Raw genomic sequence first — 24,073 nt, 5'->3', positions numbered from 1 at the left:
CAAGAATGAGACGTTCTGACCTGACCCAACTGTGTGTGGGTGGACAGATGGGAGGACAGTGGCTTGTACGGCCAAGTCCACGCCCTGGAGCCTGGCTTCACAGGCCCTCCCTGGGCTGGCCCTGCCTCAACAGCCTTGTCCCCCCACCCCACACACACACATTCTCTATGTTCTAGCTACACACACGATCCCTGCTCGGTAGATGCCCCTGCTCCTGCCAGTGCTGTCCCTTTTGCAGGTGATTCTCTATAGCCACCTCCACAGGGATTTCTGATGAGCCACGAATCTTAGTTTTTTAGTGTAAGTATATATTAATAATATTGGGGACATATATTAAAAAGTTATTCATTATTTATCTGAGATTCAAATTCAACTGGACATCCTGTATTTTATCTAACAACTCTACCACCCCACCCTTCAAGACTTGGAGTAACCCTTCCTCCTCCAGGGAGTCTTCTTGGATTCCTCCCTGTCCCTCTCCAGTTCTCCCACAGCACCTGGTGACCACAGAGTGGTCTTCTTATACCACAGAGTCTACCTGGTGTTAGAGATGTCTGGATACCTGTGCTCCCCTACTGGACTGTAGGCTTCTGGAAGTCAGGGAAGACTATTCTCTCTCTCTGTTCCACCTCTCTCCCAGAATATAGTAGGTATTTGGTAAAAATTTGGTGATGATTTTTTAAAATCCCCAAGCCCTTTCATTAGATGCGGTTTCTAGTTAGAGAGACAACATGAGAGCCCTTAATGAAGAGTCAGGACAGCAAAGTTCCAGCCCTGACTATGCCCCTGATGTCAGTGTGACCTTGGGCAGGTCCCCTCCCGTCTCTGGGCACCAGCCTCCTCTGCCCAGTGAAGGAGTGAGACGAGACCAGTGCTTGTCATCATGGCTGCACATACAGGTCACCCAGAGAGCTTAAAGACAGTGTCAATGCCTAGCTCCACCCTGGACCAACTAATCTCAATCTCCGGGGATATTTTTCTTAATCTCCTTGGGTGATTTTGGTGCTCAGTGGAAACTGAAAACCACAAGATGAGATGATCTCAAAGTCCCTTCTGTTTCTCACATTCTGAAAGTCTCTGCTAAAATTAGACTTGCCTGTTCATCACTAAGGAGAACCGGTAGGGAGAGAGGCATCTGCACTCTTTTGAGCTCTCGGGGATTTAATTTAGGCTGTGTCCGTGTGTGCGGCGGGAGCTGAGCCTGAGTCAGCAGCAGGTGAATCAGATCACCACGCGGCCCCATCTGGAGCAGGCTCCGCAGCTCCCACGCGGCAGCCGGGGTGCTTCTAGGATGTGCCGGGGTTTCGGGTTTGTAAAGGCTGTAGGGACTCCCGTGAAAGATGTAACCTCATATGGCCGGCTGGTCTTGCTTAGAGAGTATAGAGGTGGAAAATGGAAGGTGCATTTGGTGCCTGGATGCCAGCTTCCTGTGGTGCTCTAGAAAGGGGGGCAGGGGCAGGGAAGTTACAAGGAACTGCCAGAGGAAGGAGACCTGGGTTTCAGTCTAGGGCTCCGTACTTATATTCTTGGTAACGTATTTGGTAAATATTTGGTGATAATTTTTTTAAATTCCCAAGCCATTTCGTTAAATGTGGTTTCTAGTTAGAGAGACAACATGCGACCTCTTAATGAAGAGTCAGGACAGCAAAGTTCCAGCCCTGACTATGCCCCTGATGTCAGTGTGACCTTGGGCAGGCCCCCTCCCGTCTCTGGGCACCAGCCTCCTCTGCCCAGTGAGGGAGTGAGACGAGACCAGTGCCTGCACAGGTCACCTGCACAGGTCACTTCTCCTTTGGGGGGCCTCAGTTTTCTCACCTGTAAAATGAAATGTTTGAATGCTGATCTCTTACCTTCCCGTGGGACTTTACAGCCACATCACGATTTCTCAGGTTTTGATCCTGTTTGAGGTTTACACTACCCCCTTGACATTGCAATTCTAAGGGCAGATATCATATATTCTAAAGGTAATATATGTTAATAGCAGGCCTAAGAAGAAATAAAATTTTGTAGCTCAGAGGAAATTGCAGGCGCCTGGCAGGCAGGCAGGCAGGAAGGAAGGAACAAGGAGAGTAGGGGCCAAGCTAAATTTCCACTGAGGTGCAGAATTCCTGGTGGTTCTGGAGCTAGTGTTCCCTCCGGCCAGCCCATGGCACACAGTCATGACTTTCTCCCTCGCTTGGGTTTGCTCACAGTCACCAGGAGAGAGTAAAGGGAGAAAACAGCTCATCAACATTGCCTGCTGCTTCATTCTTTGTAGATATTGGCAAGGCTGGATTTAGCGCTGGGGAACTTGATTTTTTTTTTTTTTTAAGTCTAGATCTTCCTTAAAACTCAAAAAGGGCTATTTTTGAACTCTGAAAAAGAACATTGAGTTCTCTTTCCTCTCTCTGTCTTGGCAGGGCTCACTCATTTGGTAATTCCACTCAGGACGCAAAGAGATAAAAGCACACGTCTCGGCTTCTCCAGCTGCCAACTGCTCGGGCTGGCTCTGGGCAGACGCTGGACGGTGTTTTCCTGCATCCTAGGGACAGGTGGGAGAAACTGGCTCCAGCCCAGGACTCGGGTTCAGGTGAACCGCTCCTGGATAAGCCACACCGTGACACTGGTAGAATAGCAAGAGGCCAGGTGTCTGGGCACAGGGAAGTAGGCAGAGGCCAGGGGCTGGTCAGGTTAAGACTCTGATAGCCACAGGAGCCAGGGGTGGCCACCTGCCCTTGGTGCCCCATCTGAAGGGTGAGTCTCCTAGCCTACTCCCTTCCTGAGGCCTGCCCCACCTGGAGGGTCCCTAAATGGCAGTCAGGGCCACCTCCCTGAGTGGGCATGGGAGGAATTGACAATCCCAAGCGCTTGCAGCTGACTCCGAGCTACAGCCCAAGGCCGCATGCCTTGGCACTGTCAGGGTCCTGTGCACCCTGCTCATCACCCAGTGGGGCGCTTCTAATGATGAAACCTACATGTTTCTTGTTTGTCCTTCTCATCATCTCCTGGGCCCCCCAAGGCAAGGACTGGCTCTGGTTCACCCTAGTGTACAGCAGGAGTTCAGTAATGTGCACTGGTTCAGTGAGTGAACGGGTGAGTGCATGAGTGATGCACCTTACCTTGTCACATCTGAGTCAGTGTGGCAGGCTCGCTGTCCCCCTCCTGCAGGCTCTTACCTTCACTAGATACAGAACCTGCCACACCGCACCTGCTGAGGGCCCGGCCTCCCCAGCTCCAAGGCTCCGCTCCTGCCGTCCCGTGCCCTGGCCCCTTCTCCCCCTCCTTTCTCTAGTCTAGCCTACTCTTCCCCGCAGGCTCAGCCTCCATATCTCTGCCCTCATCGCCCCTGGCCCTATCACCTAAACCCACTGCCGCTCCCACACACTGTCCTTTTACCGTTATGACACTCGTCTCATCTGTCACTTCCTATTTGCCTAGAGCTTATTTAACGTTGGCTCTGTGAGGGCAGGAATCAGGCTGTTTCTTATGATTCTTCCACCAGGGCCTAGTCCAGAGCCTGGCACATGGCAGGCAGAAGGCACTGGATAGACAGCCTGACTCTTTGCCGAGCGAACAAGCTAAGGCCTAGAGGAGGGAAATGTTCTGCCTGGGAGTCAGGCCATCGGACTACAAGTGACCTGGAGACCCCAGGTCCTCTCCCTGCTCTTCTCCCTCTAATGACTCTCCCACACTCCTGGCCCCAGCCAGCCCCTGCTTAAGAAAGGCTCCAACCCCGCACTCCCAGCTCTCTGGTGGGCCAGCTCCACCCAGCGCCTCCAACATCAAGTTTCATGCAGCGTCTCTGAAACCGGCTCAAGGCAGAGCACACCCCTTCAGCCGCCCAGCCTGTTTCCTGGTGCCTCGGGCCAGAAAGCCTGGCGTCATCTCAGCCCCGGCCTCCGAGCCAGCACTGGGAAGAGCAGCTGGTCCCATCTCGAAGCCACATCTCAGATTCAGTCTCACGGCTCTGCCTCGGCCCTCGGCCTCACCGAGGCTGGTCTCTACGCCCACCGCTCCAGAACACCTCCTCCTCTCAGCCCGAACCCCTGCCTTTGTCTGCCTCTCCCTGATGCCCTTAGTCCCAGGTATTATCTCCTTGGTGGGACACCCAGAGGCTTTCCTAATGTGGCGCCACCCCATCCCCAGCTGACTTCTTGTGTTGGCAGCTCATCCTCTCTCGCCCACCTTCTCTGTTCTCTGTGTCCCCCCTGCCTGGAGAAGAGCCAGAGGAGAGGTGAGGTGAGGAGAGGTCACCCTGGGTGGTGATGCTACGAATGGGCCCTAGAATGAGGGTGCCTGGTTTGAGCCCCTTGGGCAAGGCATTTAACCTCACCTTGCCCACTTTCCCCACCTATAAAATGGGGACAACAATAGAATTTACTTCCTAGTATTGTTGTGGTCAATAAATGCACCAAGCATTGAGAGCAACTCACACAGCACCTGGAGCATGGCTGGTGGTCAACAAATGTTCAGTCCCTCCTTCCTCAGAGACACTGCCCCTTTCCAATGCCAAGTATAAAACGACGGCCGTCCAAGGTTAGCCAGTTAACACCAGTGCAGACTTACAGCTCCCCTGTCCTTCCCGGACATGCAAAGGGTATGGAGTCACGGGCGGATAACAAATAGCCGTGCCAACAAAAATAAAGAGAACCAGTTTCGAGAAAGCCACACAGAAACTTCCCGCACTGCTGCAGTTCAGTTTTGGCTCAGGATCCGGCAGGAGCCCTTGGTTGTGACAGCAGAGACATTTGATAACCCCTCTGAGCTGCCTCATGAGGGCAGTGATGTCATGGAGGGCGATCGGAGGAGAAAGTCCAGGATAAAAACAGCTCCAGGGTCGGCCAATATGGAGATGCGGGACAAAGGCATCAGCGCGTCCCTGCTGCACGGACGGGCCAGAAGTCATTCCCCCATCAGGGGTGGTTCGGTTAAAACACATGGACACGGCATAGGATCTGACATGACCTGTGTGGCTTCTGACAAAACAAATCCCCAACCTAGCAAACCGGGTTCCTGAGTGAAGCCTTCTGTCCCTGTCAGGTTGACGTGCTCGCTACTTCTGCACTATACAGGGCGAATGAAAAGCCTTCTCTGCAGCCCTGACACCCTTTGTCCTTCCTCAAATTCTGTCTCCTGAAGAGGGGGCTGTCTGGACTCAGGGTCACACACTGGCTCTCCCCATTCACTCCTCGGGTCCTTGCAACCTGGCTTCCACCAGGTCACCCTTGCACTTAGTTGAGTCTTTCACTGCCTCTGCCCCCATGGCCCCACTGCGGATAGACGCCACCTCCCAGCACTTCATGCCCATGGATGCCATCAGGAATCGCACCCAAAGGAACCCGTTGGATGTGATGAGGCAGAAGACAGCTGCGGCTGGCCAAGTCCCAGGTGCTGGCAGCCCCACCTGGCCTCTGGCCTCACGCACCTGTGAGTCTTCTGGCCAGACCTGAGCCCTCACTCTGTCTCTGTGGCTCTCATATCTGGTCTGCCCATCTTGATTCAGCCTTTGCTTCCCAGCCCATGTGTGGCTAACTGGTCTCCATGCCAGCTCTGCCCCATCTCCACCAGTCAACACCCAAAGGCTCCTCCTGGGCCTGGCACTTGCCCTCCCAGAGCCCCCGGCCCCAGTGCACCGTGTGCTCTGTCTGGAGCTTGACAGCACTAATGATGCTCAAATCTCTAGCCAAATGGAGACCCCTTGTAGCACCCCAGACCTTCCTGTACAGCAATCCCCACCTGGATACCCCACAGCCACGTCAAACGCCACAGTCCCTAAACTGAGCTGGGTGTCCCCCCATCCGCCCCCCGACAACTTCCCCTTGTATCACCAACAGCACCAGCACCCACCAGTCCCTGGGGCCGGCCCTCCTTGCTCCTTCCTCTACCCACCTCCCACAGCCCCTTCTTTCCTCTGCCCTGCCCACATGCCTTGGTTCTGTCCCCATCCACCCACCTCTTGCCATCACCTGGGTGATGATCAGTAGCCCCCAAATCTGCAGAATGAAAACCACCCCCTCACCGAGCCAGGGAGCACAGTGCGACGGGGAGCATGGGGTGTCAGATGAGGCCAGCGCCTGACCCTCAAGGGGCAGGGATAGAAGGGAGGGGGCAAAGGCCGCTGAATATCAGGCCACCTCCTTGAGTTTTCAGGTGAAGATGGAGGGTATGGGGCAACTATGAGATATACGGGAAGATCCTCCCATAGCCAGCTCTCTGAGCTGACCACAGGCAAAAGCACAAAGTTGTAAAGTCAGGTGACTTTGCTCTGAGCACTTTGTGAGTCTCCCAAACCAGAGATGCCCAGGACTTCTGTTTCCCTCTGTTCTCTCCTCCCAGGTGTCTTGGGTAGGATTCAATGCAAATGGCTGGGAAAGGCCCACGCTGGCCCTCCCTGGGCTACATCCACGTCCCTCTGGGATGGGGTCCCATAGCAACAACAGATGGCTCTGTTGTATGATGGGTTTGGGTGCTTGTTTTGTTTTGTTTTTCTTCTTCTTCTTTTTTTTTTTTTTGAAACAGGGTCTCACTCTGTCATCTGGGCTATAGTACAGTGGCATCATCATATCTCACTGCAACCTCAGACTACTGGGTTCAAGTGATCCTCCTGCCTCAGCCTCCCAAGAAGCTGGGACTAAAGGCATGCACCACCACGCCTGGCTAATTTTTCTACTTTTTGTAGGGATGGGATCTCGCTCTTGCTGAGGTTGGTCTCGAACTCCTGGCCTCAAGTGATCCTCCCATCTCGGCCTCCCAAAATGCTAGGATTACAGGCATGAGCCACTGCACCCAGCCTCATTTTGGATTGTGACAAAGGATTTTTATTTTAACACTCTTGGTCTCCTCCAGTTCTCAGCAGAAACAAGGAGGGTGTACATGTTGAAATGAACCCTACAAAGCTCCCTGCATATGTGGGTGAAACCCTTCTGGAGGACATGGGGAAGCTTCTGGAATGCTCCTTACCTGCGATGTCACAGAGCTCTGCGTCCGAAGCGTTTGCCAAGGCCTCCTCCAGCTCTGGCTCCAGCGTCACACTTTCCAGTACTGGATCCATTGGCTTCTGCTTGGGGACCCAGACCTTTCCTGCAAACACATGGGGTGCCTGTTATGGGGGCGGTGGTGGCTGCCGTGGTCCTGGGTGGACCATCACAGAGCCCCGTGGATCCCTCCTTGCTGACAGTGCCTTAAGTCTTCTCCCTCTGGGGACCAACTTCCCCAAAGAACCGGGATCAGGGATACCCGCCACCACACCCCTCACGCTTGAAAAGAATGACTTTATTACTTGGTCAAAATACTCTCTTTTGAAAGCACTGGTCACAATTAAACAATCTGTAACTAGGGGGAAAAAATACCAAAGAAAAATATAATAGGATGACAGAGCCTGGGATATCCTAACCAAGGATTTTGATATGAGAGAAAAATTTATAAACATTTCTAAATAAAATACACTCAGATTATTAAAAAATGAAAAGGGAACAAAAATGCATCCTTGCCTCATGGGACATTATGTTTTTAAAGCATCGGACATCACAGAATGAAAGAGTAAAGAGGCATGCACAAGGCTGTCACTGCTGTGCCCACAGCAGGGACTGGGGAAGAGATTACGGGGCCTCCCTCTGATGGAATCCCAGCAGTTACTGGAAAGGACGATGGAGATCGCTACTCACAAAGGAGGAGAGTGCCTAAGACAAATGTTGTGTGAAAAAGCAAGTTTACAAAGTTGCATGAACAATTGAATTCCATCTATGAGAAATTATGCATTTATGTGTTTGTTTGTGTAACAGAAACTTATTGAGTGCTTCCTATGCACTAGGCACCCTTCTAGGGGCTGGGGAATAGCAGCGATAAGAACCTGGAAGAGCTGCCAATTCAGTGAAAGGAGACGGATACTAGACACATAAAGGAATCAGACAGTCTTAAGCATTATGGAGGGAGATGGGACAGGACAAGGGCCTAGGAGATGCCAGGCTGGGGGTGAGTGAGGTGGGCACTGCTCTTTTGGGAAGGGTGGTCGGGGAAGGCCTCATCGAGATGATGGCTATGACCTGGGACCCCGCAGAAGTGAGGAAATGAGCCCCCACAATCAGGAACAAGAGAAGGGTGCCCATATTTACTACTGCTATTCAATATTGTGCCGGAAGTTCTAGTCAAACTAAACAGACAAGAAAAAGAAATAAGTGAAATCCAAACTAGAAAGGAAGAAGTGAAATTATTTCTATTCACAGATGATACGATCTCATATGTAAAAAACACTAAATTTCCACCCCTCCCCCCCAAAAAAAACCCATTAGAACTAATAAACAAATTCAGGAACATGGCAGGGTACAAAATCAACATACAAATATAAGTAGCATTTTTGTACACCAGCAATGAACAATCTGAAAAGGAAATTGAGAAAACAATTTAATTTACAATATAGTAAAATAGTAAAATATTTGGGAATGAATTTAACCAAGGAGGTATAAGACACTGAAGACTACAAAACATCACTGAAAGAAATTAAAGAAGACCTAGATAAATGGGAAAACATCCTGAGTTCATGGATTGGAAGACTTAATATTATGAAGATGGCAGTGCTACCCAAAACAATCTATAGATTCAATGTAATCCCTATAAAAATTCCAGTGGCCTTTTTCGTAGAAATGGAAAGCCAATCCTCAAATTCATGTGGAATTGCGAGAGACCACAAGTACCCAAACTTGAAAAAGAATAAACTTTGAGGACTCACTGATTTCAAAACTTACTAAACCCTATAATATGCTGAAATAAAAAAAAAGAAACAAACAAACAAACAAAAAAGCTTACTAAAAAGCTAAGCGATGTAGTACTGGTATGAGGATAGACATACAGACAATGGAATGGAATTTAGAGTCCAGAAACAAACCCAAACATCTAAGGCAAACTGATTTTCAATAAGGATGTCAAGTCCATTCAATGAGGAAAGAATTGTCTCTTTAACAAGTGGTGCCAGGACAACTAGATATCCACATGTAAAAGGATGAAGTTGGACCCTTATCTCACACTCTAGCTACCTGGAAGCACCTTAATTCAAGTTCAGGTTTTGAGATTTTTTTAGACCATCAAGGCGACTCAAAGCCAAGCTACAGTCTGTGCAAGAGCTGTTACTCCCAGGTCCCCCTTACTCCTCAGGTGCAGCTTTTCAGAGTCCCAGCAACAAAGTAGGGTGTTTACAGGGTCTCTACCCTTGGATCTGGAAAAGGGTGGTGGTTGCACAATACTGTGGGGATCATTCACCTTAAAATGGTTAATTTTATGTTATGTGCCTTTTACCTTAAAAAAGAAAAAAAAAAAAAAAAAAAAAAGCCCTGCTCACTTTAGCTGTGGATGGAGAATAGCCTGGAGGGTCGAGGGTAGAAGGAGGGTCCTGGCTAGGACACTGGTACAATCATGCAGTCATCACAATCACAGTCCAACTAGTGAAATGGGTGGCTTGGACTAGGGTCGTAGGATGGAGGTGGGGAGGGAGCAGGAAGTGCACTGAGAAATGTCCAGATAGGTCTTCACTAACATGGGATCAGGGCTTATTTTCAATGGAGGCAATTACTTTGTTTTATTATTTGACCAGCAAGGCACACAATAAATCATCTGGGGAAAAATGTACCATAACTTCCATTTTCATATCAGATTCCAGGGGTCCAGAAAAGGGGAAACACACAAGGAAAAAAATTCCTAAAAAATAAACTGCTAATAAGAAAAAAAAGGCCGGGCGCGGTGGCTCACGCCTGCAATCCTAGCTCTCTGGGAGGCCGAGGCGGGCGGATTGCTCGAGGTCGGGAGTTCGAAACCAGCCTGAGCAAGAGCGAGACCCCATCTCTACTATAAATAGAAAGAAACTAATTGGCCAACTAATATATATAGAAAAAATTAGCCGGGCATGGTGGCTCATGCCTGTAGTCCCAGCTACTTGGGAGGCTGAGACAGAAGGATCGCTTGAGCCCAGGAGTTTGAGGTTGCTGTGAGCCAGGCTGACGCCACGGCACTCACTCTAGCCTGGGCAACAAAGCGAGACTCTGTCAAAAAAAAAAAAAAAAAAAAAAAAAGAAAGAAAGAAAGAAAGAAAGAAAGAAAGAAAGAAAGAAAGAAAGAAAGAAAGAAAGAAAGAAAGAAAGAAAGAAAGAAAGAAAGAAGAGAAGAGAAGAGAAGAGAAGAGAAGAGAAGAGAAGAGAAAAGAAAAGAAAATGCCTAAAAAGGAACTCAAATATGAAAAGGACTGATGTGATAACCAAGATGAACATTCAATAAATATTTAAGACTCATGGTTATTTTACATCTGTAACAGGTATCTCTAGCGAATTGGTGACTCTAAGACACTGTAAGAGGGACCTGGATTTCTTCCCTACATCTTGCTAGTTGGAATGTGAATGTGATGACTGGAGCTTCAGCAGCTATGCAAACCATGAAGACAAAGACATGTGGCAGGGATGGCAGAATGAAAAGCTGGAAAGGGTCTTGATCCCTGACACAGAGGAATATGCCTTCCAGCCCCAGAATGCTTAAGAATATGAACCTTCTTGATTAAGTCTCTGTTATTTTAACTCCCCCTGCCCCTAGCACATGCAGCCAGATGTAATTCTAATGAAAATATCCTGCAGAGCCTTATTCTGATCTCCTCCCACTTGAATGAGAACGCCTCCCATCCTAAATTCCTCAGGACTTTGCACTGGTTTATGGCTCTTCCCACGCCTGGCCAGGTCTTGTGTGTGGGGCTGTTTCCCCAGCCCAGGCCGGCTCTAGGCCCGGGGTAGGGGAAGTGCTCAGTCGGGGCTGGGCTAAACGGCCCTGAGCCTGCCAGTAATAACTGGTGGGTCTCGTGCCCCACTATCTCTGAGACGCCTACTTAGTCTATCCATAAGAACTCTAATGACCATCATTTAAATTCTTGATAATGATGAACCTTTTAGGCTTGCTGCTATATGGAAACAGAATGAATCCTAGCTACTCCCCTTGGGTCAGCCTGGCTTTTCATGGAAGCTGTCAGGCTCTAGGAGGCTGGAGAGCTTTTCCTGGCTCTGCCAGACCAGCCTTCTGCAGAAGGACAGCAGGATTGGTCTGTGCACTGCCCAGACTCCTGTCCCCATCCTCTCCATACCATCCTCCAGGTCCTCCCCCGAGACAGGTGTGGGTACCTGAGGAAGTGGATGCTAGCAATGACTGTTCACCCAGATCTGCTGCACACCCCACCCCTCATCCTCATCCCCACCCATTCTTCTAACACCCACTCCAGGATGCCTCAGATCACACAATCCTGACGTTCTATAATCCTGATGCCCCTTGGGCCTCCCTGACCTTCCAGATTTCAGTGAAATCTGGACGGAGCTCCAATTTCAGGATTTGGACTGACTCTAAGTCCTCCCCACAATGTCTACTTCTATGTGCTTTCTCATTTTATTATTTATTAAGCAGCTACTCTGTGCATGGCATTGTGCTAGTGCAACACGGATACACAGATGCCAGCCATAGGCAGGGACCCTTGGCTAATCCTGCTTACATTCTTGGGCAGGGGGAGAATGGAAGAGGCTGAAAAGAAATAATTAATTATGCAAAGAATTAATTAGAATGAATGCCTTCATTCAGTAAATATTTATTAGAGGCCTTCTATATATTAGGGATTTATTAGGTGCTGGGGATATAAGGATGAACATGGTCCTTGCACTCATGGAGCTTATATTCTAAGGAAGTTGCACACAAGGTTCATTAAACATTTGTTTAATTTTAACTCATTCATTCATTTATTCAACAGCTCCCTACTCAACCCTACTATACTCCAGGCCTTGTGCTGGCCGGGTGCTATGGGAACCACAGGAGCAAAAACAGCCTAAGTCATTGCCCTCAGAGGGCTAAAAGGCTGGCGAAAAAGACTAATGATAAATAAGAGGTACTGATAAAATGTGAATTGCTATAAAGGGCACACACAGGCTCCTGAGATGGAAAATAACCAAGGGGGGGGGGGCTGAAGGAGGACTGCATGTCCTAAACTGAGTAGGCAGGGACAGCTTCCCTGAAACAGAAGACAGTACGGTTGAGACCTAAAGGATAATAATACCTAACACTTGCATAGCACTCCCTGCATGCCAGATGCTGCTCTAAGTGGTTTATAGATATCTTAACTCACTTAATCCTCATAACAACCTCATGAGGCTGGTAATATCACTTTCACCATTCCCATTTTATGAAGGAGGAAAGGGGGGCACAGCAGGTTAAAACATTTACTTACACACACACAGTAAGGGGTAGTGTCAGGATTGCAACTGATGCAGATCTAGCTGCAGGCTGTTTCTACCCATTGTACCTCTTACAGGGCAGGAAGAGCTGGCCATGAACATAGCATGGAGCTGGGAAGCAGGACAAGTATTCCAGGCATGGGGAATATGTGCAAAGGTCCTGAGGTGGAAAGGGGCTTGGACAGTTTGAGGAACAGAAGGAGGCCTGTGGGGCAGCAGGGTGACGAGCAAAGGTGAGGCTGGGATAAAACGAGGGGAATGGGAGCTCAGAAAGGGGGAATGATCGGGGAGGGCCTCTCTGTTCTCCAGGGCCTTCTGGATGGCTTGCCTTTGACCAGAGCAGAGTCTGGGAGGAACAGAAGGAAGGGATGCTGCAGCTGCCAGAGAGGTGAACTTGGGAGAAAGAGCAGAGACAGTTGGGGCAGAGAGAGAGGGTATCTCTTGTTCCTGGTTTGCCCAGGTCAGTCCTTGTTTAGGCCTCATGTCTGACATCATTATCAATAGTTCTCTCTTTTACTCTCAAAAGTATCTAGATTTGTATGAAAAATAATCAGAACACCCCAGTTAAAGGGGATTTAGGGAACAGTTTTGCTAGTCTGGGTGGATCTGACTCTTTTCTCAGTCTACTCAAAAATTTCACTAAATCTACATCATGCACCAATGCTTTTGGAGTTGGGTTTGTTTTTTGGCCAGGTGGGGATGAGGACAAGGAGGCCCAGTCACAATTGACCCAACACACGGCCTGGCATACAGTTGGCACTCAATGATGCATGGGGAGTGACATAGTCATTACAGCAACATTGTTCAGTACCTCGTTTCTCCCCTGTGTAGGGGACCAGATCTTCTCGGTCCTTAAACTCCTTTGCTTGCTTTTCCAAGTGATCCAAGAGCTCCTCTCTTTTAAAGGGGCCTGTGGGCGCCTTGGTGGTCTGATCCTTCTGCCTCAGGCCTGCAGGCAGCAGTGCATTCTACAGTGGAGATTGTGGGGGAGCAAGAGAGAAAGAGAGAGAGAAAGAGAGTGGTCAGCTGCTGAAGACTTGCATTGCCCCAGTAACTCATCATTGAACAGCAGGGAACTCAGGGCTCACGGAATCCATCCTAGCCCCTCGTGTTACACGTAAGGGATCTGAAACCCCAGGAGGGACAGGGACAGGCCCAAGGTCCCACCTCAGATAAGGAGCAGAGAGGCTGGGATTCAGGTCTCTCCAGCCTGTCCCTGCCTCCAACTTTTTCGAAGGCAAGGGAGAGGGGTCAGGGCAGCTGACTCATCACTGAGCACAGAGGGCGCTCAAAGAGCACCTGTTGAGTGATGAATGATTAAGCTGGTGTTTGGATGCACGAAGATACTTACAGCAGTTGGGTATCAAGAGGTTGGAGAAAGAAGAAGGCAAAAGGAGTTTGAGTTAGGGTCCTGGATGCAGAACAGGCAGGAAGAGGGGGAACCCAGATACAAGCTGGAGAAAGGCCATCAGAGCAGAGGGGTGGGCGGGGCTCCGCGGAGCTTCTGGGTGGGCGGGGCTCAGCTGCACTGTGAGGTGGGCGGGGCTCCGCGGAAGTGCGAGGTGGGCGAGGCACGCTCTCAAGCCCCACATCCCACCAGCTCTACTCGCTGCCTTCTAGCTGCCTTCTAGCCTCCTGCCGGGTCTGTGCTCATGACACGCTGGTTGTTAAATATTTTGAACGTCGCCCCTGGAGATGGGTCTCTCAAGAAAGATAGTATCAACCAACTGTTGCATTCTCTTCTTCAAACATGGGCAGGCTTCTAGGTGTGGGCTTACTACTACCGCAGATTCCTAATTAGGGTGGATTTGAATCACCCTAATGGACTTTCATGTTAACTCAGCCTCCAGTACCTTAGGGAGTCAAAGAAGTTCATAGCTGCAAGAATGCTTAGAGATCACCTGGTGCATACACCACCATTCAAGGGGAAACTGAGGCCCAGAGCAAGAAAAGACTTGCCCAAGGAGTTTTAGGGACAGATCTAGAACAAAAACTAGGGTTGTTCTTCAGATTTGGGGAGAAGAGCAAACTTCATTTCTAATCATTTTGTGCTCCCTGCCTCCGTTCTTTCTGAGAGCCAGTGGAGGATACTGGGGACAGGTGTGGGCAGAACCTCACCCAACCTCTTGATGCATCCCATGAACTGTCTAAATTAAGGAACCATTCCACCTCAAATCTTTTCACTGTCAAAATGCATCTCTTTGGTCACTCACACTCCAAATCCTTTTCTGAAAGCCCCCTCTGTGAGGGAATGGTTATCAGGCTTATGAAGATAGCTAGACACCTAGCACATAGAAGGATAAAGCTTGGGAGGAAATACTACTGTTTAACAAATGTGTATTTTTATAGAAGATGTTGTACTACTGGTTAATACCACAGTGCTGTTTTGATAAGAGCAGTGGCTGCAAGATCGAGGATCAGGGTGTGCCCCTCCCTGCCTCTGGGAAGGCTGTAGGTGAGCCCGGCCCACCCAGCAGAGTGCCAGGACAGATAAGGGCCTCGGCAGGCGGTGGTGACGGTGGTGTACATGCAAATGCATTTAGGCCACGGTCTGGAAAGACATTGAGAACTGGCACATTTTATGACAGAACAACCAGCATGTAGAAAATCAAGCCTTGGCTCATTTAGGGTGAGTATCAGGCACTGAAGTGATGCTGCCCACATCCTGGTTTTCCTTAAGCTGCAGTTCTCAGATACTGTCCACCACGACAGGCAGGACAGGTGGTGCTCCCAGGTGAGCCACTGGAATGCTCCCCGTGTTTGCCCACTTCCTGTCTCCCATGGCAGGGCACTTACTGTGGCACTAGCGAGTGAGAGAACACCTCACTGCCCTGCGAATGTCAGTGTGTGAGTATTCATAATGAGTGAACTAAATTCTTTGTGACATGCCTGCACCTCGCAGTTGACCGCACATCAGCTTTAAGCCTGACTTGGAATAATGATGATCTAACTATACGATCTTGGGCAAGTCCCCTAATCTCATTGTGCCTTAGTTCCTATGGCTGTAAAATGTGAATAATGATAGTAGCTGTCTCATAGAGTTGTTGAGAAAATTAAACTAGATAATGCAGGAAGAGTGCTTTGCACAATGCTGACCTAGTGAACACTCAAAACTGATTCCTTATTATCTTTTTAAAAATTGTGTTGTTTTTTTTTATTACTTTATTATTGTTGTTGTTCTATAATCAGATAAAATACATTTTAATAGGAAATTGCTTGCCCAAATATATACATATATATTTAACAAGGAATGTATTATACAAACATATCTTAAAATTCAAAAAACTAAAACACAAACACATAAAATGAATTAAGCACTGAGAGCAAGTGCTCATGCTTTCCCATGGATCTCCAATCCCCACGGGAAAGCCTATAGATTTTTATCACCATAAAAGATTTTGATGGCAGTAAGTTACTGGGCACATTCTGGCCTGAGAGAGGCTCAGTATCATGATGGGAGGAATGAAACAGATTGCAACTGAGGGGAAAAGCGTTTGCAAACTCACATCTGTTTTCGAATCTCTCTGATAGAGGCCGATCATTTAGTTAAAGCAACGCTTCTCAACCTCAACACAGTCGACGTTTTGGGCTGGACACTGCCTTGTAGTGAGGCTGTCCTGTGCACTGCAGAGCCTCTCTGGTCTCTGTGTCACAGATGCCAGTAGCACAGTCCCCCAACTTGTGACAACCAAAAATGTCTCCAGACACTGCCAAATTTCCTCTGAAGGGCAAAATCGCCCTGATTGAGAACTACTACCTTCAACTAAAGGCCATATGATTATAATAAGGGAACAAAGATGTTTTTAATGTATTTCAAAAATATTACTTATATAACATGAAAATATGGAATCATTTATTTAAATCTTTATTGAAAAATCTGTTAAAAAGAACTCTAAAAACATAGGAAAATTGCATGTCATTGATAATTGTGAATTATCAATATAGAGTATGAGACTTTGTGGTTCAGTTATAAAATTTTAATATTCCAAGAGACTGGTAAGCATAATGTGGCCCAGTGTGTATTCATGTACCGGACACTGTGCACCAACTGGCCTCTACTGACTGTGCCAGACGGTGTTGCCAGCCCCAGGATCCCGCAGCCAGCATATTGACTAAAATATGTCCAGTCCAAGAACTCACAATATTTCACTGTGCTCCAAAGCCTCCAGAGTCAGACAAATCTGCTGAAACCTTTGTTTTACTTTATTCATCTTTCTCCTATAATAATGTATTTTTAAAACATAGAATGTTCATATTTCCCCATAAACCTTCCACCATTAGCTTATCTAATATACATTATTGTCAAATAGACAGTTATTTTTAATTTTCTCCTAACCAAGAAAAAGGTGTGTGCAGAGAAGTGTCTTTCTCTAATTTTCATAGCCTTCTAGATAGCCCGACTACTGGAAAGTTCTTTCCCATGCCAAAGTTAACTTATTCCTGCTGCCTTTCAGATCTCTAAACAGAGACCTGGAGAGTCGTGCTGAAATCCTCTCACCATTCAGCTCACAGCAAATAATCAGTGTTTAGAAAGAGGTGGGTTGAAAGGAGGGCAGACACCATCATGCCAACAATATGGGGAGTGCCAGGAAGTATATTTTAGAGTCCAAATTGCATTTCATCAAAGGTTGAGTCTATAGTAATTTTTTTACTGATCCAAACAATATAGATTTTATTATCAGCATTACCAATAATTACAAACCACTTCAGATAAATTAAAAACTAGCTCTGACATGTACATTAAAAATAGAGCTTCCTGAAAGTAATAAACTCAGCAATAACTTTTAAAAAATCTTTATTTAAAGCAGCTGATTTTTTAAAAACAAAAATGTCAAAAGCCTTTTCTAATAATTCTTACCTTATCACATTTTTAAGTAAATATTGAAAATTTCAGCCTCGTTAGGAGTTAAAGTTTGTTTTCTTTCCATTAAATGTTATGTTTAGCAAAATATCACATTTTTCATTTAAAACCAAAGGCTGTTCCATAGTTTTTAAACTCCTGATTATTTATCACTTTATCTTGCTTTTAAAAACAGCATGTGATCTCACACTGTGTATAAAAATCAACTCAAAATGAATCAAAAACCTAAATGTAAGAGCTAAACTATAAAACCCTTGGAAAAAAACATGGGCATAAATCTTTGTGACTCTGGATTAGGTAATGGTTTCTTAGATAGGATATCAAAACAATAAGCAAAAAAAGAAAAAATAAACTGGACTTCATCAAAGTTAAAAACATTTGTTCTGCAAAGGATACAAGTGAAAAGACAACCTGCAGATTGGGAGAAAATATTTATGAATCATACATCTAATAAGAGCCTTGTATCCAGCATAAGTAAAGATCTCTTACAACTCAATAAGACAATAACTCAATTTAAAAATAGGTAAATGATCTGAATAGACATTTTTCCAAAGAAGACATACACATGGCCAATAAGCACATGAAACAATACTCAACATCATTAGCCATCTGGGAAATGCAAATCAAAGCGAGAATGAGATTCCATTTCATGGCCATTAGGATGGCAATAATCAAAAACACAGATAATAACAAGTGTTGGTGAGAATGTGGAGAAACTGGAACTCTCGTGCACTGCTCGTAGAAGTAGTTCAGCCCTTTTGGAAAACAGTCTGGCAGTTTCTCAAAAAGTTAAACATAGAGTTCCCATATGACCCAGAAATTACACTCGTAGGTGGAAAAGAATTAAAAATGTATGTTTACCAAAAAAACTTGTATATGAATGCTCATAACAGCATAATTCATAATAGCCAAAAGTACAAATGAGTCTAATGTTCATCAACTGGTGAATGGATAAACAAAATATGATATATCCGTACAACTGAATATTATCCAGCCCTGAAAAGGAATGAAGTACTACAACACAAATGAGCCTAGAAAACATTATGCCAAGTGAAAGAAGCCAGATACAAAAGGCCATTCTACTGACATGACATGTCCAGAAGAGTCAAATCAATAGAGATGGAAAGTAGATTAGTGGTTGCCTAGGGCTGATGCTGTGGACTGAACCATGTCCCTTCAAATTCATAGGTTGAAGCCCTAATCCCCAATGTGACTGTATTTGGAACTAGGACCTTGAGGGGGTAATTAAGTTTAAATGAGGTCATAAAGGTGGAGCCCTGATCTGATAGCATTAGTGTCCTCACAAGCAGAGACACCAGACAGCTTGCTGCACACCCCCACTGCCCCAACCAGCCGCCATGAGAGGACACAGAGAGAAGGTGACCAGGAAGAGAGGCTCCACCAGAAACTGATCCTGCTGGGCCCTGATCTGGGACTTCCCAGCCTCAGAACTATAAGAAAAGAAGTTTCTGTTGTTTGTTATGGCAGCCTGAACAGACTAATACAGATGGGAAGATTGGGGGAAAATGGGAAGTGACAACTGATGGGTAGAAGGTTTCTTTTCGAGGTGATGAAAATGTTCTAAAATTATAGTGACAGTTGTACAACTCTGTGAATATGCAAAAAAAACACAACCCATTGAATTGTACAGTTTAAATGGATGAACTGTATGGTATATGAATTATATATCCCAAAAGCTGTTTTTTATATCTCAAATTATATCTCAAAAAAGCTGTATTTATATTTCAAATTATATCCCAAAAAAGCTGTATTTTTTAAATGGCACATGTTATCTAGGGGAGAATTATAAACATGGTTAATTCACTAACTAAACTAAATGGCCATGAGATGCTGAGGACAGAAGCCTCCTCATGTGCCAGTGGCCAACAAAGATGCTGAGATTGGCCAGGTGAGAGCTGGCCAAATCTAAAATGGAGCCCTGTTTTACAATGCGATGTGCTTTATTATGTAAATTAGAGGTGGGAGGAGTTAAGTGGGTATGAGAATGAAAATCTTGCCTTGGCTCTCCATGGCTGTCAGGACTGTCCGACTCAGCCTATCTAATAGGTGAGGAAAAGAGTCCCCACAACCATTCTGTTGTTGGCTCTGACCAGGAGAGTATCTGGTGATCCGTATGTGTAGAAATGCATCTCTCACTCCTTTATTTTGTATTCATTCAACAAACATCCACCAAACAAGTATTGTGTCTCCACGCAGTGTGCTAAGAGGTGGGGCTATGACCCCACAAAAAAGCTCTTTAACTTGTAGTAACCGGAGAGATGGGAGGTAAATGGGGGAGCTGGAGTAAAATTAGAGAAAAGACTCAATTTCACGTGGTTATTCACTAAACACGTGGTAATCAAGATCCTAAAGGGAGGTCTCCTTTCCTGAATAGCAAAGAATAATCCACAACAGCCTGGACATTACCTGTAAAGGTATACTTTCATGGTGCCCGTGGGAAACGGGAATCATTTATCCCTTAAGGAATTTAAATCTCACTCTCTTAATCTGAAAACGTGCCGAGGGTATATTTACTGGGCAAACGCTTTCCTCATAATTGGTTTAAAAAAAAAAACAAAACAAGCCTGATTCTATCAGAAAAGTCACCAATTCTGCCATGGGGAATCAGAATTCACATGCACTTATCCTTATCCCAAAGATAGGTTGGGTAGGGGTGAATTTGCTTTGGGAAAGAGCTTTGTACATAGGACTCTGAGCAAGTAAGTCTTCATGTACTTTCTTAGAGTTGGAAATTTACTCCTGTTAGAAGGGCAGTGACTAATGGCTGGGTGATCTCCTTATCATAACCTGACAGGAAATTTAGTGTGGGTTTTAAGGAGGAGGAATTTCTAGGTGTTCTCTGATCTTAGCCTAAAATTATAGCTGCCAGCTGCCTGGGATGGTGAGGAGGGAGCATTCATGCCCACACCACCCAGGCCCAGCAAATTGCTGACATGTAGGAATATGGACGGTGTTACTAGATCTGCTCATTTTTATGTGAAATCTCTTGATTTTAAAATATCAACATTTATTGCACAAATAGGTAATGAGTATCCGCTCATAGCAGGCACTGAGTTAGAGGAAGAAAGAGGAATATACATGGGTTTTTAGAGTTTTTTAAATTTTAAAAGTGCAAAGTTTAATTTGTTCTTGGAAATAATTGTAGGGGAAAAATGAGAAGGAGCTTCTTACTCCTGGTTTTCTAAATGGTGACTTCCTTTTAAATGTTGTAAAATTAAAACTCAAATGTACAGCTTGACAGGTTAACATCTTAGTCTAATTTTCACACCCACACTCTTGAGTCCAGTTGTCCCAAGGACAATGGAAACTTTTGACAGATCCATAACTGTGCTGTTAGGAGCGCTAACACCCTGCAAACAGGTGCCGGTCATGCTGAATATCAAGTATCCTCACAATTATCATTGCTATAGATAGTGAGGACTACGTGAGAAGCCATTCTGGCTAGAACCTTGTGGGCTTGCTCGCATGTGCACACACAGGCAACACATATTCACACACTCACACTCACACACACACACACAATGTATTAAAAGGAATATATAGACTTTTAGCAGCTCAGAGCTGCAAAGCCCTAAGAGACACCCCGGGCCAATTTTTTCATTTTTCAGATGGGGAAACTGAGGCATAGAAAACTGAAGTCGCTTGTCCAAAGTCACACAGCTTGTTAGCCACATGGCCAGGAAGGCTGAGTTTACATATGAATAACCCTGTATATAATTAGCATTTTCTATATTAGCATGGCAACGATTTGTATGACTGTCTTCAGACTGGTAGCTAACCATACATAAAACGTTCCTTAACCCAGTCCTTCATAGTGACAAAAAAACAAGAGATTTTATTACTTTTCCCAAATAAATCAGCTACGTGTAAGAACGAGGGAATGTAAAACATGCCCCTGTTGGTCTGGGCTCCTGGAGTCCTGGGTTCCAATTCTGTGACTGAACCACACATAACTGCTTAGAAGACGACGGACCAGTTGGTAAAACTCTTTATTAGAAATTGGGAGAAGCCAAGGGCCAGGGAGGGGCGGGGCCTCGCCTGGGTTACACGCTGGACACAGCCCAGGACTCTTGACTTCCATCCCGTAGAAAACTTTCCATGCCACCCGCTGCCTTCCTCTAGGAATAGATCCCGGGAGCCCCATGGGGCCCATGTGAGAGCCAGGTGTCCTCTCCAGGTGTTGGGAAGCTAGAGCTCCCCTCCTTATCAAGCTAGTCTCAGTTTACACATGGAGAAACTGAGGCCCAGAGGCATGGAGTTACTGTCACCAGGTCACAGAAACCAAGGCAGCTTAAGTTCTCAAAATTCCCGCTGACTGCCTCCCTTCCTCCTACTTCAAACAGTTTGACCTAAGCATGCCCTAGATACCTGCCCCGCCACTCTCCATCCCACCATATCAGGCGAGACATTCTATAGGCCAGCTGCCCCCCCCCAATTGCCTTTTATAAAGCATCTGACTGGAAAAAACTATCTTTTAAACTGGCCTTGAGGACTTTCATCTTCCAGTTATCTGCCAGGTCTGGTTCTCTTTATGTAAAATGAGGCCGCTAGTCCCTTAGGCCCCATCCAGATAGACAGAGCCCTGCCCCGGCATTACTGGCCAGCAGCTTCCAGATCCTACTAGAAATCACTCAGTGGGGCATTCTTCTCACACACCTGAGCCTGAGAGCTCGATGGCACGTCCTAAGGGGACAAGCAGGGTCCAGACTTCTGCGTGCCCCTCTCTCTCGAGACATATCCCCTGACCCTGACACACACTCTGGGCCTCTTCCCCTCTTCGCGTTCTCTCTGGAAAGAGCGAGGCCTTTGGCATGGCCACCCCAACCTTGCCGCAGGGCTGGCGAAACGCAGCAGCGGCCACCGCCACCAGTCAACTTTGTGGGGCATCGGTGCTGACCTCCAAAGTCACCCCTGTGGCCCAAGCCTGGGAATTGTTTGTGTGAGACCTATTGGTCACAACAGCACAGACACACACACACACTCTCTCTCTCTCTGGTGTTCACGGCACAAAGTGGGGACACTTCCTTTCCCGCTGTCTCCTAATCCTCCTTTCCTGCCTCATGCACAGGGAAAACGATCCATGTTCCTGCTGCACAGGGCACTGGCCATCCTGAGACGACAGCTGTGTGATCCCTGCCCCAGGGGGGCTCACAGCCAGAGGAGACAATGTCCCAGTGTGGTCACCTTACTCAGCCCTGAGCTTCCTGGAGGAGGTGGTCCTGAGCTGAGTCCCAGCAGAGCAGAGAGGAGACATCCAGGTGAAGAGGAAGGGGAGGGTGTTGCAGGGTGGGAGAAAGCGCAGCACAGGCGGAGCCCTGCAGATGCGGGAGCGTGGCTTGCCAGGGCAAGGAGTCTGAGGCCACGGTGTTCTTAAATGTCTTTGTTCTGTGGGCACCACCCTTGTTCAAGTGCTTGTGCCTCTGGCCAGGCCCAGCAGAGCAGCCCTCCTGGCTGGTCTCCCTGCCTCCAGCCTCCTGACCTCCACTGCCTTCCCCCCCAGCAGCTAGACAGACCCACCAGCACGTGCACCTGACCATGTCACCCCAACATACAGATGTACCTCAACATACAGATGCTCGGCTGCCTCACTGACCTATAGAATCACGACCAAATTCTTCAGCCAGGCACAGAGAGGCTTCATGATTTGATCCCAACATACTCCCTACTGCTCCCTTTTCAAGTGGTCCCTATTCCAGCCACTCCAGGCTGCTCCACATTCCACAGCTGCGCCCTGCACTCTCCCGCTGCCATGCCCAGGCTGTGCCCTCCGCCTGGAATCCCCTGGCTGCGGCTCCCCTGCACTCATCCTTCAAAGCCCTCCCCTCGGTCACCCTGTCCAGCCTTTCCAGTGCTCCCTGCACGGCCTGGCAATTCTTCCAAGTTCGCACAGGCATCTCGCCAGTTCTTATATAATGCTCATCCTACTCTGTCTAGGAGCACATCTATGCTGTACCTCTCTCCCTAGGAAGACTGGGTGCCTCTCAAGGGCCCGCTGGGGTAGATCTCAATCTTCTCTGAACCCTAGCACCCAGCACTGGTCTGAATTGTCCACAGTCCTACACACCGATGCTCCAGCTGGGAAAAGGACGGTATTACTTGGACACCTCACAGCCCCCCATCACACCTGCTGCCCCAAGCTGTTTTCTGGGCCACCCAGCTGCTGCCCCCAAGTGTGTTTGGGGGAGTGGGACACATTATAAAGGGTGCCAGGGTAGGGGATGCCCACGATGGGACCAGGGCATCTGATGGGTGTTTTGGAAAATGCCAAGCTAGAGAGTGAGACCTTTGGAGTGTCTTCTTTAGGGGCCTGGATTTGGCTAAATTCCTGCCAACACCTTTCACTCCACCTGAGGGCTTTCGGCAGAGCAGAACATGAGTCCATCAAACTGGAAAATGCACAGTCACAGACTCCAAATTGTCCCTAATGTCAGGCCTCCCCTTCTTTAGTAATAAAAGCACTCCTACTCTTTAACCAAGCACTTGGCCACTCAGACTAAAGACTACATTTCCCATGATCTCTTGCACTAGGTTGAGCTATGTAATTAAACTCTGATCAATAATATGAGAAATGTCTGGTGGCAATTTCCAGTAACTTTCCTTAAAAAGCACTTGAATCACTGCTTTCCTCCTTTTCTTTTATTCCCCACCCCCTGACCTTTTTCTCTCTTCCGATGCCTGGAACTCGGCTATTATGGCTCCCACATCCCATGGGGACGAGGCTGCACTCCAGGAATGGCAGAAGAGCGAGCTGGACAGTCTGGGACTCTGGGAAGTTCGGGACACTGAGCTCCACACCAGCCCTAGACTATTCACCTGTGGACTTTTACTTGAGGGATGAATAAACCACTGCACAAATCATGTTATTTTGAGTCTCTATTACTTAAGCCAAGTTGCACCCTACCTGACACCCTGGGTTCTCCTCCCAGGGCTGTGGGACCACAAACAATACACTGGTGCTTTCTGGCTTTGGATC

General features: G+C 47.3%; 1 protein-coding gene across 2 annotated transcripts in view; it reads right to left on the bottom strand.

Moving 5' to 3' along the window:
• The window catches only part of TMOD1 (tropomodulin 1), a 78,086-nt gene that overhangs the window by 26,618 nt on the left and 27,395 nt on the right, over positions 1–24,073 (bottom strand). For both annotated transcript variants that reach the window (XM_012769050.2, XM_012769051.3), the window contains exons 3-4: positions 13,030–13,186; positions 6,940–7,059 (exon numbers count right to left, since the gene is read on the bottom strand). In XM_012769050.2, the coding sequence (XP_012624504.2) occupies positions 6,940–7,059; positions 13,030–13,186 (277 nt within the window). The remainder of the gene's footprint in view (positions 1–6,939; positions 7,060–13,029; positions 13,187–24,073) is intronic.

This window comes from Microcebus murinus, chromosome 12 (genome assembly GCF_040939455.1).
Source record: "Microcebus murinus isolate Inina chromosome 12, M.murinus_Inina_mat1.0, whole genome shotgun sequence".
NCBI lineage: Eukaryota > Metazoa > Chordata > Mammalia > Primates > Cheirogaleidae > Microcebus > Microcebus murinus.
Note: the sequence above shows the minus strand (reverse complement) of the source record. Positions and strands in the feature narration are given on the sequence as shown.